This window comes from Lissotriton vulgaris, chromosome 8 (assembly GCF_964263255.1).
Source record: "Lissotriton vulgaris chromosome 8, aLisVul1.2, whole genome shotgun sequence".
Taxonomy (NCBI): domain Eukaryota; kingdom Metazoa; phylum Chordata; class Amphibia; order Caudata; family Salamandridae; genus Lissotriton; species Lissotriton vulgaris.
This window is the reverse complement of record NC_141696.1, coordinates 1,177,959,590-1,177,976,123: the sequence shown is the minus strand read 5'-3', so window position 1 is coordinate 1,177,976,123 and position 16,534 is coordinate 1,177,959,590. Positions and strand designations below refer to the sequence as shown.

At 49.5% G+C, this 16,534-nt stretch overlaps 1 protein-coding gene across 1 annotated transcript in view; it reads right to left on the bottom strand.

The window, feature by feature from the left end:
- LOC147698454 (serine/threonine-protein kinase Nek5-like) overlaps positions 1-16,534 on the bottom strand; it is a 235,630-nt gene that overhangs the window by 56,570 nt on the left and 162,526 nt on the right. The window contains exon 9 of the mRNA XM_086936243.1: positions 15,627-15,753. Coding sequence (XP_086792369.1) covers positions 15,627-15,753 — 127 coding nt within the window. The remainder of the gene's footprint in view (positions 1-15,626; positions 15,754-16,534) is intronic.

Here is a 16,534-nt window from a genome sequence, read left to right as displayed (position 1 = left end):
CTCGTGATATCAAGGTTGGGCAACCAGTACACAACAAGGAGTTACGAGTCCCATTTATACCGGCGCCATTTTTGGCGATGCCGGGCAAGTCTAGGATATAGTCAAAATGTCTCCACCAACCAGCGACTATGATGATGTTCATAAGCTCTATTGATTAGAGTAACACTCCTCTCTCCACAGGAAATTAATTTGCCGCAAGTTAAACATGTCATTTTCATTTGTCCAAAGTTCTTCTGAAGATTTAGAACCGTTTCCCTTGCCTCTGATTCTGTCACTGCCACTTCATTGGTGGATGTACTGGCAGGTCGGGGGTTATCCACCAAATCAAAATTTCTCCACCAACCAGCGGTCGGACCAGAACACCTTTCGGCAGTCCAAAAAGGTTCTGTTAAATGACAACAGAAGAGATAGGCAACAAGAACAATCAGTCAAAAGAAGGGACGCTTACGTGAATGGGGCCCATGCCCTAGCAGGCAAGCGTCCGAGTTCCAAGGTGTCCCAGGGCCATTTTAGTGGACCAGGCCCAAATCCAAAGAACAGGCCGCCATTTTGAGAGTCCTTTTGCAGCCGGCTATCGCTGCACCACAAGAGTAGCCGCAATTCAGCTAGATGGCGGGTGAGTCACTGTACCGCAAAAGCGGGCGGAACTCAGCTAGATGGCGGGTGAGTCACTGTACCGCAAGAGCGGGCGGAACTCAGCTGGATGGCGGGCGAGTCGCTGTACCGCAAGAGCGGGCGGAACTCTGCTGGAAGACAAGTGAAACGCTAAGAGGCGCCCCACTGCAGATCAGGTGCTTTCACCTGGGGAGGCGGAAGAGGTCCGTTTACGCCGCCTCTCCCCCCCCCCGGGCACCCCACGCCGTCTTTCGGCGCAGCATTGTAGGATGGCCACACCAGTGAAACTTGCTGGACACCACCTCGGTGCCATCCGGATCTCGGCGCGTTGTGCTGCCTTCGGCCTACTGTAGCAGCAAAAGTAACAGCAACTCAGCTGGACACGCCGTCTTTCGGCGCAGCATTGTAGGATGGCCATACCAGTGCGGCAACTTGCTGGACACCACCTCGGTGCCATCCGGATCTCGGCCCGTTGTGCTGCCTTCGGCCTACTGTAGCAGCAAGTGCGGGCGCAACTCTGCTGGATGGCGTGTGAAACGCTAAGGGGCGCCGCACTGCAGATGAGGTGCCTCCACCTGGGGAGGCGGAAGAGGGCCGTTCGCGCCGCCTCCCCCCGGGCACCCCACGCCGTCTTTCGGCGCAGCATTGTAGGATGGCCACACCAGTGCAACTTGCTGGACACCACCTCGGTGCCATCCGGATCTCGGCCCGTTGTGCTGCCTTCGGCCTATTCGCACATCGGTCCGCTACTGACGCCGCCTCGTGGGCCAACGGATTTTGTACCCTTTTTATAGCCCAAAGCCGCATAACAGGTCATTTGACTTGTTTATAAAACTTTTCATTGGTTCATTTTACTTTTGGTTTCCATATGATGGAAGGCTTGATCATATGACCTAAAAATAACACTTTTCATTGGATTAAAACATTTTTTTTTCCCAAACGATGAAAGCCCCACCTTTTTTTTTCTCACTCGGCAATCCAAAAAGGTTCCGTTAGATAACAACAGAGGGGACAGGCAACAAGAACCATCACTCAAAAAAGGGGAGGGCAAGTTCTTCCCTACCGGGTCATGTTGGGGCTCCACCGGAACTCATCGAATTGATAGTCTACAGTGTTTCTGGATGTTTCAGACTGAAGCTGGCGTCAGCATGAGAGCACCACCATCTCGTAGCTCCGTCGTGGCCATTCCGCAAGCAATCATGGCAGCGGCTCCCCACCGGAAGCCTGCGGGAGTCGGGGGCCCCCAAGACTTTTGTAGAATCTTCAAGGCTGAGGGGACGCTTTCGAGAATGGGGCCCAAGCCCTAGCAGACAAGCGTCCGAGTTCCAAGGTGTCCCAGGGCCATTTTAGTGGACCAGGCCCAAATCCGAAGAGCCGGCCGCCATTTTAAGAGTCCTGTGACAGCCGCCTATCGCTGCACCGCAAGAGTGGGCGCAATTCAACTGGATGGTGAGCGAGACGCTGTAGCCGCAAGAGCGGGCGGTAAACAGCTGAATGCCGAATGAGGCACAGTGCAGCAAAAGCGAACGGAAAACCGCTGAATGACAAGTGAAACGCTAAAGGGGCGCCCCACTACAGCACACGAGCCTCCACCTGGGGAGGCCCGTTCATGCCGCCTCCCCTCCCTCCCCCCCCCCCGGAGCGCCCCACGCCGTTTTTCGGAGCAGCATTGTAGGATGCCAAAACCAGTGCAGCAAGTAAAGGACATCACCTGGGTGCCGTCCAGATCTCAGCGCGTTGTGCTGCCTTCGGACTATTCGCACAACAGACCGCTACTGACCATTGTTGCTTCTGTTTACATTTTTTTTAACGTGTTTACTGTTTTTGTTGCGTTGTATATATTTATAAGTTATTAAAGTGTTATAATCCTACTACTTTGTTGGAGTGCTATATATTTTTAATGTGACACATAATTGTGAAGGCTTTGATGTACAAAAAGGCATCCCTGGAATCTTCTGCTTCAGGCTCGGTCCCACACACCCTCACAGTGAGAATCCCCTCCCCAATCACAATACAGGATCGTTATCAGATAGTAGGAACGCGTGTTGTGTGACAGATCTCATCGGTGGGGGCCATTATCTACTGTAACTCCTTTGAAGAGGGGTGATTCTTTACAGTTGAGGCCATAAACTACATCCACAGGGCTAGGTGATAGCCTGGGACCGGCCTGGACAATCAGACACAAAGGAAGAGGAATGTCAGAGGGTGCGGTAGTGAATAGGGTGAAAGGGAGGTGTCGGACGGGCACAGGGTGTGATTCTCAGGGAAGAGCACCGCAGATGGGGGGAGGTTTATGGCCCATGCATGAGAGAGAGAGCGGGGGTGACCAGTGCGTGGGGGAGATGCTTGCGAGGGTGGGGAGCCGTGCTGAGGATCGGCGGCGTGCAGAGAGTGGGTCTGGTCAAGGCATCTAAAATGGCTGCCGTGCACGAGAAAAGTGTGGCATTGGAAAAAAGACAAGATGGCGCAGACAATGTTTATCAATACGGATTAATTTATAACAATTATTTTTAACAAAATATTTACTCGCAGTGACAAAATGGCGGTCAACACTTCCTGATTTCCTTCAAATCGAACGTTAACAGACGTCACGCAGCCAAAAAAAAAAAAAGCCGCTCACGCGCTGCCGCTGGAAGACATGTATCAACATATATAAGCCTCCTCAGAAAACATAGGGGGTCAGGATACGTCTCCCGTACCCCCTTATACCCATTTCACACATAGTTTTTCCTCCATCTTGTAATTTAATTAAAACGAAACACAAAATGGCGAATTCCCGTTTCGCTACCGGTTCGCGAACCGGGAAGCGCTTCTACCGTGAAAAATAAAAAAAAATTATTTTCCCCACGGGACCCTTTAATAACCCCAACATCATTCCTAGGAGGTCAAGAGGGGTCTACCTTGCCCCCTTTCATTAAATTCCCCCTTCGTTTTTCTCCTCCTCTTGTCTCTCGATCCTACCGAGAGACAAGATGGCGGCCGCTCCGGACTGTTTAGAATGTTGACAGACACCGGTGAGCCAATCAGCTTTGCTTCGCAAAGTTCCGTAACGCGAAAAGTACGCGAACCGGATCGCTACCCGGTACGCTGTCACAGATATATCTGTTTTTTAAAACATTAATTTCTCAAAATCCACTGGAGCACATATATTGAGACCCAGCAAAGGGCGCCAGGGCTAACAGTCCCTACAATTTTGCCAAGTTTCGTGCAAATCCATTCAGCCGTTCGAGCTAAAAGCTGAGGCCAAACGCCCTATGGAAAAATGAATGGGAAAAACGCGTTTTGGGACCCCCCTTTTTTCTCGGCCCCCCTTGACGAAACCCCCCCAAATTTTCAGGGGCTGCTCAGAAACAAAATGTGCCATTTTCCTGAAAATTTAAGCCGATTCCGTCCACAAACGCCAATGTTATTAGACATAGAATTTTCAAAAGTCCCATAGAGAAAAAATCCTAACTATATATACCTACTGGCGACCGCCAGTAGGTAATATATATATATATATACATATATATATATATATTTATATATATATATATATATATATATATATATATATATATATATATATATATATATATATATTACCTACTGGCAGTCGCCAGTAGGTAGTTAGGATTGGCTACCATAGGAAATCCGCAACATTCTATTGGGAATAACTTTGGTGCCGATTGAGGGATCTGCCTGTAATTTTCCTTAAATTTGCCTCGTTGCGCTCCGCTCCTTCCCTGGAAGTTTCGGGGGGATTCGTGAAGTGGGGGATGAGAAAAAAGGGGGGTCCCAAAACGTGTTTTCCCCATGTTAATTTCCATAGGACGGTCTGACAAGTCTACAGCCTGAACCGCTGAACGGAATTACGGCAAACTTGGCAAAATTGTAGGGACTGGTACGCAGATGTGCCTTTGCTATATTTGCTGAAAATTGCTCCAGTGTTTTTTTTTAAAATTAACTTCAAAAACGCATATATATCTATAGGCGCGCTCCGAGCGCTCACGGGTGCGCGTACCTGGGAGCGCACCCGGCGCGCTACGGGAGTGCGCGAGCGGAAAGCTGATTGGCTGTCGGGTGTCTGTCAACATTCTAAACAGTCCGGAGAGTCCGCCATCTTGTGTCTCTGTAGAATCGAGACACAAGAGGTGAAAAAAGAAAGGGGGATATAATTAAAAGGGGGCAGAGTAGACACCCCCTGACCCCCTAGGTTTTCTGAGGGGGGCCTAGAAGGACCCTGAAGGGCAAAAAAACGTTTTTTTTTAAAAAAAATCGTGGGGTAAGCGCTGGGTGCGTTCCTGGGTACGCTCTCCGGTACGCGCACCCTGAGCGCACCACGGGGAAAAACAGCGTAAAAAAATAGAGTAAAAAAATAATGTAGAGTGTTTAGTGGTAAGTTAGCTCTGAAAAGAGCTGTTGTGTTCATTGGGTGGTTTTTGTACCTACAAGTGGGTACCAATGCAGAGTTTTATATTCAAGAGGAAAACTCTATTCCCCTCATCTGTAAAATGCACACCATCTCTCCTATAGATGTCTTGCATGTTGTAACGCAAGTTGTTGTGGTAAATGGAACCCATAGCATAGTCTCTGAGGTAAGAAGAAACAGATTTATTTACATGTTTCCTTGCTTTCTCAATCTGTGGACAAAATTGGTTGGACCAGTTCCATTTTTGCCTTTGGCATATATTAGAAAATACCAAGGCAGTTTTTGGAAAAAAGTGAATTGCCCAAAGATGTCGTTTAAAAGCATTTCCAGACCTACCCCAGTCAAAGTGCCTAAGTCATTTCCACCACAGTGCAGAAATTTCAAAATTAATATTAACGGGGTCATTGACATCTATATTCTTTTTAAATTTCTTTCTGTAAATAGTAGAAAAAAAATCACTTTAATTTATCGTTTTTAGTAATAGATAATATTAAAGTAGCTTTATCAAGTATTAAATTCCCCTTACAAATTAACAACTCACCTTTTAGAAAGCAGTAGAAGAGATAATACTGTGTAAATTTCACACCAGAAATAGAACACCAAAAATTCCTCACAAATGTACCTCAAAGAGTACTATCACAAAATGGCTGTGTTTCCCTCTCATTAGAGAACCATTTCATTAGTAGAAAACCAATGAAACTTCATCACACACAAATTCAAAACCAAAGAAACATTTTAATTGGTTGTAAATTTCAAAAGCTAATTGGCTCTTGAGTGTCTGTAAACATTCTAAATGGTCTGCATAGTCCGCGATCTTGTGACTCTGAAGAACAGAGACACAGAGGTGAAACATAAATGGGGAAATAATTAAAAAGGGGCAGAATAGACACCCTCTGACCCCCTAGGTTTTCTGAGGGGGCCTAAAAGGACCCTGACAGGCAAAAAAACGTTTTTTTTTTTTATTTCGTGGGGTAAGCGCTCGGTGCGCTCCCGGGTGCGCTCTCCGGTACGCGCACCCGGGAAAACATGTAAAAAAAATATATACATTTAACAAATGTTTTTAAAAAATATATATATAATTAATTGTTGTAAAAAACAGCTAACAAAAAAATAATCGTAGGTTACTAAGTCGATATACAAATGAATTAGCTTTTAAAAAAACTATGAAATTCACTGAAAAAACCATAGGTTTCACAAACGTTATAGTTAGGAATTAGCTTTTAAAAAACCTTTGAAATTCACTAAAAAAAACATAGGTTTCACAATCGTTATAGTTAGGAATTAGCATTTAAAAAACCTTTGAAATTCACTGAAAAAACCATATCCTAATGACCCTGGCTTGAATTGCAGCTTTGTAAAATTTCTGAAGGCAGTTTAAAAGAAGATGCCAAAAAACCTAACCCACAACTGCCCCAGTTCAACTGATTTGACATCAATCTGCTGACTGTTTTACCGACTTCATGAGTTCATGAGGACATTGAGCAATACCTTACAAATATGAAGTCCAAATATAAGCACATCTGTCATAAGGAAATGTGAACATTTTAATTTCTGATTCTTTTAAAACTGCAGTTTTATCTTTTTTGCTCTTAATCCATTTTTATATTGCAATGGTTTTAAGTAACTATGCCAAATAAAGATTACTTACTTACTTACTGAAAAAACCATAGGTTTCACACCAGTTATAGTTAGCTGAACAGTTTACTCATGCAAAACCATTGAAATTCCCACGTTATAGTTAGTTGGACTCACTATAACTCGCGCGCCCGCAATCCACTGCTGATGATGTCACATATTACATTTACGCTTTATAAGACATCGTTAGGGGGGGCGTGGCCAAGATGGCGGTGTGAGCAGTCGTGCCTTGACGAGCTCCCGCCGCTGGCCGCCACTTTATAGCATCTAAAGCATCCCTTTTGGCACCGGACGGCGTCACCGGGTCCCCGAACCTGGCACTAGCACAGCGAGACTCCTGTGGAGCGGTGCCGCGGCCCGACGATAACAGGATCGAGCCAAATTCAGACGGGGACGGCACGGCGCACTGAGGCCCGTGATCCCTGGAACAGCGAAGTCGAGGCCGAGAGGGGCGGGGCTACACGGCTTCCACGCGGAGGCTTCTGCAGACCTGCCGCCCCACACGCAGCCACGAGCAGAGCTCCGGAGCCGTACACAGAGCTGCTAGAGTGCGGCGGCGGTGTGAAGTTTGGCGCCTTGCTTCCCCAACGCGGCGCCCGAGGTGAGGAGAGAGCAGGGCGGCTGGGAGGGGCCCCCGAGGGACACGCTGCTCGGGTTGGGGCACTGAGGACGGCACCGACCGCATTTTGCTGGTACACCACGCTAGCGGCCCCCCCCCGGTCCCAACAAGGCCTACTGGACCTTTGAGCCGCCATTTTGGAGATGAGTGCCTGCGGCCCGGCGCCGCCATAACTGAGACTTCCCTTGGCCCCCGGCTGACCCGGACCCCTGTACCTTCACAGCGGCGGGACCTCCGCCACGCTAGTACTTGGGGGCGGGGGACGCAATTTTACACCCGTAGTAGCCACGGACTCTGGAGGGTTGCAGGGGAGTCCCCGGCCCACGTGGCGGACAGCGTGTGGTGTAGTGTGGTGAGGTGGAGATCCCGGAGTGGAGCGGTGGCCTCGAGGGACCTGCATACACCGCCCCATCCATTGACTGAGTGTTGGTGGGCTGCCTGGTGGCTTCCCCGGTGCGGCGGCTGGAGGGCCGCCATTTTGTGACCGTGCCTGACTCTACACGTGGCCTTCCCGCACGGACTGCACTGCCCCGGCCTGCCTTTTGACCGCCGTCGCGGAGGAGGGGGCGCCGGCACCAGTGCCCTGGCGGTGTGAACTTGGGCAGTGAAGGGGGCCGACAGCGGGCTGCCGTGGCTGGAATCTTCGCCCCCACGACCCGGTGCCGGTGTACAAGACCTACGACGCATGATTGGCCCGTCCCGGACTACCCTTCCTTGTGCTACTGGCCGACCTGAGGGGCATGGCAGCTGGCAGAGTGCGCAAAGATAGGACCATTAAGGACTTACTCACGCACACCACCATGGGGAAGAAGACTGATATGCAAAGCGCTGGCCACCTTGCGGCACCCGCGAAGTTCACGAGGAGCTCACCGGGAGCAAACCCCCACACCACAGACGAGCCGGTCACAAGATCCTTTTTGGAGTCCCTGTTTGGTGGCCTGAGGGAGGACCTTCAACTCCTTAAAACAGAACTGAAAGGCGAGATTAGGGAGCTGCGGCGAGATACGGACGCCATTGGTGAGCAAGTAGCGGACTTGGAGACGAAAAGCGACGGCCGGGATGTCGAGATGGAGGCACTCCAGCAAGAAATTATCTGCATTCACGACCAGCAGGTCGATTTACAATTGTATGTTGAGGACTTGGAAAACCGCTTTCGGAGGCATAATATAAGAATCCGAGGAGTGAAGCTCACCCCAGACACGGCGGACCTTTTCAAGTTCACGCAGGGCCTCTTCAATCACATCCTAGGTCGGCCGGCTGATTCCGCCATCACCCTGGACAGGGCACACCGGACTGGACCACTGAGGGCAGCGAGTGCCTTGCCAGCTGATATCCTGGTGTGCGTTCAGGACTTTCGCACCAAAGAAGAGATCCTTACAAAGGCGCGACAGCTGGGCTCCATCACTTATGGCGACCACTTGCCGTCACTCTTTCAGGGCCTGGCGGCTTTCACTCTGGAGAAGCGTAGATCGTTCAGACCAGTCACTGCTGAACTCAGACGTCTTGGTGTTACGTATAGTTGCGGACACCCGTTCCGAATAGTGTTCAAATTGGACAACAACCTGCATCAGCTGCGATCCCTCACTGATGCCTGTCGATTGCTGGGCATTGAGGTGCCTGAGCCGGAGGAGAGCACGCACCCTGGAAACACCTCTGGGGCTAGCGCCACCAGCCAGTGGCGGCAGCAGAGACGGAGACGTAGGCCGCGTCGCCCGCCCCAGGAGGAGATTCATGAAGGTCAACGAGCAGCGGTTGAAACAGCGGCACTGGAACTAGCAGCGACGGCTGAGGGCTGACGGACGAGAGGCCGGGGGCCCGGGGCTCCCTCGGATTGGTCATGACTCGCCTAGGCGGTCGGCGGCGGGAGTGGACTTGGAAGAGCCGAACACATTCCCCTACTTTATCCACTCATCTGTGATAGATGAGGGACAGTGTTACACTAATGTGGTGTTCTACTTTGTGGTTTTTTTGTTTGGGGACGTTGGGGGGGGTGGAGGGAGGTGGGGGCGCTGTGGGGCTCATTTTAGGGATGTTGGGGGGTGGGGGGGACAGGGATGAGTCTACGGGTAGTTGTACGAGAGGGCGGGAGAGGGGGGGTTCCAGGTCCAGGGGGTTCCACACTGTTGAGCGACAGGGCAGCTCAGGTGGCAGGCAACGGAGGGGTGGAGTGCACTGGGGGTCGAGGTGGGTGATCGGGACTGACGGGGTGGGTGGACAGGAGCAAGGGGTGCGGATGAGGACTCATGGCCTCTACTGAGGTGCGCATCCTCTCCCTAAACGTGAGAGGCCTTAACAACCCTACTAAACGCAAGGCGGTACTGTCGTGCCTCGAGCATTCACAGGCCGACATCTGTCTCCTCCAGGAGATGCACTTACTGCAGAAAGATTGCATACGCATGAAATCACACCTCTTCCCACACCAGTTTTTTTCATCCACACCACACAAGAAAGCTGGGGTTGCTATACTAGTGGCAAGAAAGTTCCGAGGGCGGGTCCTACGACGGGGGACGGAGGTCAGGGGGAGACTTTTATCATGCCACTTTACGCTGGGGGGATCTGACTTCACGGTCTGTTCGGCCTATGCCCCCAATGAGGGACAGGAGAGCTTCTTTCATGAGGCGCTTAACCTGCTGGCGGCCTCGGCTGATAGACACATACTGCTGGGAGGGGATCTTAATGTAGTGTTCGACAATGCCCTAGATAGATCTGCACAGCGCTCCACACAGGCTGGGTCCTTGTCGATGGGTGGGCTGGCACGTCTGAAGGATCTAGGCATGGTGGATCTTTGGCGGAGTTTCCATCCGGACATCAGGGCCTACTCCTACTTTTCGAATGCGCACCGCACTTACGCCAGACTAGACTACTTCTTGGCCTCTACTTCCTTGCATGCCCTCACCTCAGCGGTGGAGATAGGGGTTGCATCCCTTTCTGACCACGCCCCACTGTTGGCCACTCTCCTCGTCCCGCCGGTGCGGCGGCCGCCCCGATGCAGGCGTCTGCGGGACACGCTGCTGCACCTTCTCCATAACTACACAGCAGACACCTCCCCGACTACACACTGGGCGGCCTTGAAAGCAGTTCTCAGGGGGGAATTCATAGCCTTAGCCGCAGCAGAGAACAAAGCGCGAGCAGAGAAGAGGGAGGAACTAACGCAGAAAGTCAGGGAGTTGGAGGGGGTGCACCAGAGGACGTGTGCGATGAGGATCTGGCGGCAGTTGACTCTGGCCAGGAAACAGCTAAGTGCGCTAGATCAGGACAGGGCGGAATTTGCAGCACTGAGGGTACGCCATATGTACTACACCGGGGGGGATAGGTGCGGACGCCTTTTGGGCCGGGCTCTTAGGGAGAAACGTCAGCACCAAACAGTGCAGGAAATCGCAACGGCTGGGGGTGGCCTGGCTACGGAAGATAGCGACATCGCTGCCGCATTCGGCGCATACTACACCTCATTGTACTCGGGGGAAACACTGGACTTGGAAGCAAGTGGCCCTTTTCTGGACTCTGCCCAACTGCCGGCGCTTACCACAGAGCAGGCGGGATCCTTAGATAGCGACATACGGCCCGAGGAGGTGATCTCGGCCATCTCCCGGCTCCGGCTGGGGAAAGCCCCGGGGCCGGATAGTTTCACGGCCCTCTTTTATAAGAAATTCTGCATTCAACTGGTGCCGCTCCTTACCACTCTATTCAATCATCTCTCTGACCCTGGAGCTATCACGGAGGATCTGCTAGATGCCACCATTTCCGTGATCCCTAAACCAGGCAAGGACAAAACTAGCTGTGCGGCATATAGGCCCATCTCGCTTCTCAATATCGACTTGAAGCTCTATACCAGTATCCTGGCTTCGAGGCTCGGCCCACTGATGCCGAGACTGATTGACCCGGACCAGACAGGGTTCATCTCGGAACGCCAAACTATCGATAACACCAAACGGACACTACACCTTATAGAAAAATCCACGCGCACGGAGGGGGAGTACATGCTGCTGTCCATCGATGCAGAAAAGGCCTTCGACCGCGTCCATTGGCCGTATTTAGAACAAGTGCTGATGCGGGCTGGATTGGGCGACCGCTTTCGGGCCTGGGTGCTCAATTGCTACTCTAGACCCTCGGCGACGGTGCGGGTCAATGGGTTCTCGTCGCCCCGCTTCCCTATAGAACGGGGCACGAGGCAGGGCTGCCCTCTCTCCCCGTTACTATTCGCCCTATATATGGGACCCTTGGCACAGGTGATTCGCCTTACTCCGGAGATTCGCGGCATTAAGATGGGTGCCTTCACACACACCATCAGCCTGTACGCGGATGATGTCCTGCTCTCCCTTTCCGCCCCTCGAGAATCCCTCCCTGCCTGTGTAGCGGTACTTGACACTTTTGCGGGGGTGGCTGGTTTTAAAGTTAACCTCAGCAAATCCGTAGCGCTTGACCTCTCTCTAGAGGAGTCCACGAGGACATCCCTAGAGGGCCTTTTCCCCTTCCCATGGGCGTCGGAAGCAGTACAGAACTTGGGCATACAACTGGCGCCGACCTTACAGGGTACGGTCCGCAGGAACTACGCGAAATTGAGAACTACGATTAGATCGGAGCTGGGTAGGTGGAGGCACCTCCCCCTGTCCTGGTTAGGCAAAGTGGCAGCTATTAAGATGACAATCTTGCCGCAAGTGCTGTATCTATTCAGGGCTATCCCCATGCGGCCGCCAGAGGGGTGGATTCCCCAGACGCAGGCGGATTTAGCCAACTTCATCTGGAATGGGCGACGCCCGCGCATGAAGCTGCGCTTGGCGATGCTGCCTCCTGAACAGGGGGGGTTGGGCCTCCCGGATCTGCTCCTATACTTCCGAGCAGCGCAGTTGCGGACGCTAGTGGAATGGAGCAAATGGGAGTCAGAGAAGCACTGGCTCTTCCAAGATCAGGCAGTGGCGGGTCGCACACTACAGGAAGTGCCCTTCTTACGGCGGTGCCATCGACCCCCGAATCTCTATGCCTCCTTCATTACAAGGACGCCTCTGGAGGTATGGGACCAGGTGAACGTAACACATGACCTAACGTCCTTTCCATCCCCATTGACCCCCTTGGTGTCCAATCCGGACTTTGACCCCGGCATGGATACGAAGGCTTTTGCGAAGTGGGGCCCCGCGGGCTGCAAAGTATTGCACCACATCTATGCCGAGGGGGGAGCTATCCCCTTTGATGCCCTCCACCGGGAATTTGGTCTGCCAGAGGACGAACGTCTTCGCTATTTTCAGGTGAGACACTGGGCGCTCCAACCCACCACTAGAGCGGGGGCGGACCGCAGACTTAGTGAATACGAATACTGGCTGCTCTCCCGAAAGACTGACCGCGGCCTCATTTCAGACCTTTACCGCATGCTTTTGGGCAAATACGCACATATCCATAATGCAGGACGAAAAAGATGGGAGAGGGATTTAGAACGCACGCTGAGTAATAAAGATTGGGAAGGTATCTGCTATAGGGCCCGTCATTCCGCGCGCCACATGGGGCTGACGGACACTCTCACTAAACTGGCCACATATTGGTATTATACCCCTGAAAAACTACACGAGATAGACCGCACTAAGGATGCGCTCTGCTGGCGGGGCTGCGGGGAGAAGGGTACACTGGTACACTTACTGTGGAGTTGCTCACAGCTGCGGGGTTACTGGACTCAGGTGCTGGATGAAGTAGATTTACACTTGGACACCACCATCCCGCGGTTCCCAGCCTATGTGTTGCTGGGCTCCCCCAATCCCATCACATATCCCCTGCGTTCCCACAGAGGAGGACTAATAGCCATAGCCCTAGGTTCGGCGACGCAGAATATCCTCACTTACTGGCGCACCACACATATCCCCACATTTCAGGGTTGGTTGCATCGTCTCTGGTACGTCCTGGGGATGGAGAAACTGTCCTTGATTGCTAAGGGGGAGGGCGACAAATACCCAGAACTCTGGCGGCCCTTCCTGACACTCTAGCCTCCGAATTCAGGGAAATGACCTGCCCTAGATATCTACGCTTGTTGCGTCTGGCCCAACCGGATGACACGAACACGGAGGCCTGAGAGAACATCACGACGAGCTAGGAACATGGACCTGGAACATGGGTGGGGGGTGGGTAGGTCGGGGGGCGGCGGGAACGGGGAGGTTTTGTTGTGTTTTGGTTCTTTTTACCCTATTTGGACACTATTCAGCTTATTGGGACATGGACTCCACTGCGAGAACCGTCATATGACAGAGATACCCTTTTACTCTACACCTCAGTTATTGGGCCTCGAAGGCACTCTAATTGCACTGGGGCACCGGGATGGGGTCCTAGCCGCGCATATGTCCAAGCTCCCCATACCGCCTTTCCCCTGTTTGAACTGTTTCCTAAAAGCTGTATTGACGCTGGCCGGGCTGAATGTTGATGCCGAGCCAGCCTATGAAGCATTTTGGTATGATGTACTGACTCTGCAGCGCAATAAACAAAGTTTATACATAAGACATCGTTAGATCTTTTAAAGAAATAATCAAATCAATTCAAAGAAGTAACCCCACAAGAAACAGTGTCCTGAAGAAGGTGGCCCCAGATCTAATGGTTTAAACCACCGAAACGCGTTGACGCCTATGCTAAACAAGGAATCCAAAAAAAGCCTGGGAACCTGTAGATACATGGGAATTCCTGTATTGAGTGTCCCATACAAAACATATAGGGCTATTGGATCAAATTAATGTTTAAGAAGAGCATTAGATTTGCTTAGTGAGAAGGGGTAACTATGGTGGTTTATGATTTTATGACATTCTTTTTTGAAATGTATATGCAGTATATTTTTTAATGATATGAAATGAAATGTTTAAACTGTATCCCAAAACTTTTTAATTAGATTTTTTTTTTTTATGTGTAGTCTTTCGGGAATATTTCCGAAATTTTAAATGTCAAGATAAAGAACGTTTTATATAAATAAAAACATTGTAAGCGCTACATTTTAGTCTGAAAATATATTGGGAATAGAAGTTGGCTTAATAAGAGCTCGGTATGAAAGAATGAGTGAGTGATGTGAGAATCTATACAGTCTGTTTCCAGGGAGTTCCCTTTAGGCTTAAATTGTCTCGAGCACCATGTTCCCTGGAACTAGTGGGGTCATCTCTCTTTCATCTACTTGATTCTAGGAATTCTGTCTTAAGTGGATATTTAAAAAGAGGCTCATTATTGGATGTGTTGGAAGTTACAGCCTCGAAGCCTATTCATCCTGATCTGTTCATGGTACTCTACTGTTTTGTTTCTCATGGAGCTATACTAAGAACGGATTTATTAAGCAGTGGCAATTCTTTTGTTCATTTAACAAGGGGATCAGTAGTGGGTGACTGGAAGCCTGATGCTCCCACCCTTTGTGGTTCATCCCGACCTGTTAATGAGGGTAGGTATGTTGGTTAAAGTGTTTCATATTATCTCTTGAGTATACATGCCTTATTCACAGAAGGAGGTGTATGTTTATAATCTCGATTTCCCACCCTTTTTCAGCATCTGTGTTGGAAACTTGAATACACCCTCTCATCTCCCCTGTTACTGGGTTGATTATTTTCTTTTACATGTAGTTATTTTGTGTCTCTAACCTCACTTGCTGGTTTTGATAGTTACTGTTATAAATAAGAGTATATTACAAGTCTCTCTCCCTCCATTCACAGATCTCCCTCCCTGCAGATCCCAACCTTTCCTTCCCCCGCTTAACCATCTCAAAAGGTTGCGCTATTACAATAATCCAGACTTGGGGCTGTTGAGAGGTGGACCCCTCTGAGCATCGGCACACCCCTGAGGATACGCCTTTAACAGGACAAATATCTTGATGTGTAGCTGAAAAAGAATAGAAGCACAGTTTTCAGAAGGAGTAAGTGTGCATGTAGGCTTCCTTCACACATTTTCCTCTAGGCGTTGGGAAAGGGTAATTGGGGATTGCAGAGGAAATTGCTCCATAATAACGAGTACTTGTGGATGGTGCTTCCTATGGACTTTGGCCAAAAAGATCATTTACACATCAAAAGAAGGGAATGTATGCTATGAAATGGGATTACACAAGGAATATTGCCATCAATCGGTGGAAAAGGTATGTGTGTAACTGTCTGAATTTTAATAAGCTTAATACATGTAACATATATCCAACCACCTCCATGACACAGTTACATTAACTTTAATTGGAATGATTCAAGAGTACTTGTGTGCATGCTGATTAGTTAAATTATATTTAATCCTTAATGTGATACTGGCGGATCCAGGTTCCATTTGGTGCCATATCATCTTAACATTGGTTTACACAGTCTGACAGTAGGAATGAACAAAGCCGGGTTATTATAAATAAGTGCATTTCTGGTACGCAACTACCTGTGTCATGGCAACCAACTTCCATTAAAGCTTTGTCTTTCAGATCTTCACACACTTTCCCCCAGTTTGTTTCCTGAAATTTTTGGCCATGATCAAATGTCAAGGTCTGATTAAACAACTCCACTTCCTATAGAAAGAGAAAATATATAGGGTTTTTTTTAAAGGAGGTTCAATAGTTCGGGAAACCCAGCAAGACAAACAAAAATTCTTTCACTAGTATTTGCAAATCCCTATGCTTTACATTCCTGCTTGCTTTTGCCACCCTACTTATGTCAGGAAGAAAGCAGAGACGAAAACATTACCATGATGTTCCTTGTCAGCCTAAGAGCTATTTGACCATAAAGTGATCTCACACATTGATTACAACTGCTGCCCCTAATTTGCTCTTTTTCTAATTATTTTATGTGCTGTAGAGAGTTGGATTTAGAGATGTTCGTAAAGCAAATATGGTGGTTCTGGTGGCAACCAGTTTGAAAGGGGGACTGTGGTTGCACAATTATACATAAGTGTATTATCCATTTTATTAGCATAGTGTACTGACCTCTTACATCTTGAAGATGTACTGCAGCGATGCTACCACAATTGGTGCTGGATATTGAGTCAAATGTGATTGGTATATTTAATGGAAATGGTTTTGAAATGCTGCTATGATGAATCACTAAAAACCAATGGTGTTACAATCGATGAAGTAGTGTTTGATGCTTATATAAGTTTTATCCCAAAATGAAGGCTTGAAAAGGGTGTTGATGAGCTTAAGATGTAATAACTGCTTGATGAGTCAGTTATAGATTGTTCAAGAGAAATGTAAATGAGTATGAAACAGTTGACTTGTGTGTATGCAGTGTGTAGATTGTGTTTGTGAACATGTGGTGCCCGATTCACAGAATGAACTTACTACTTTTGGCATT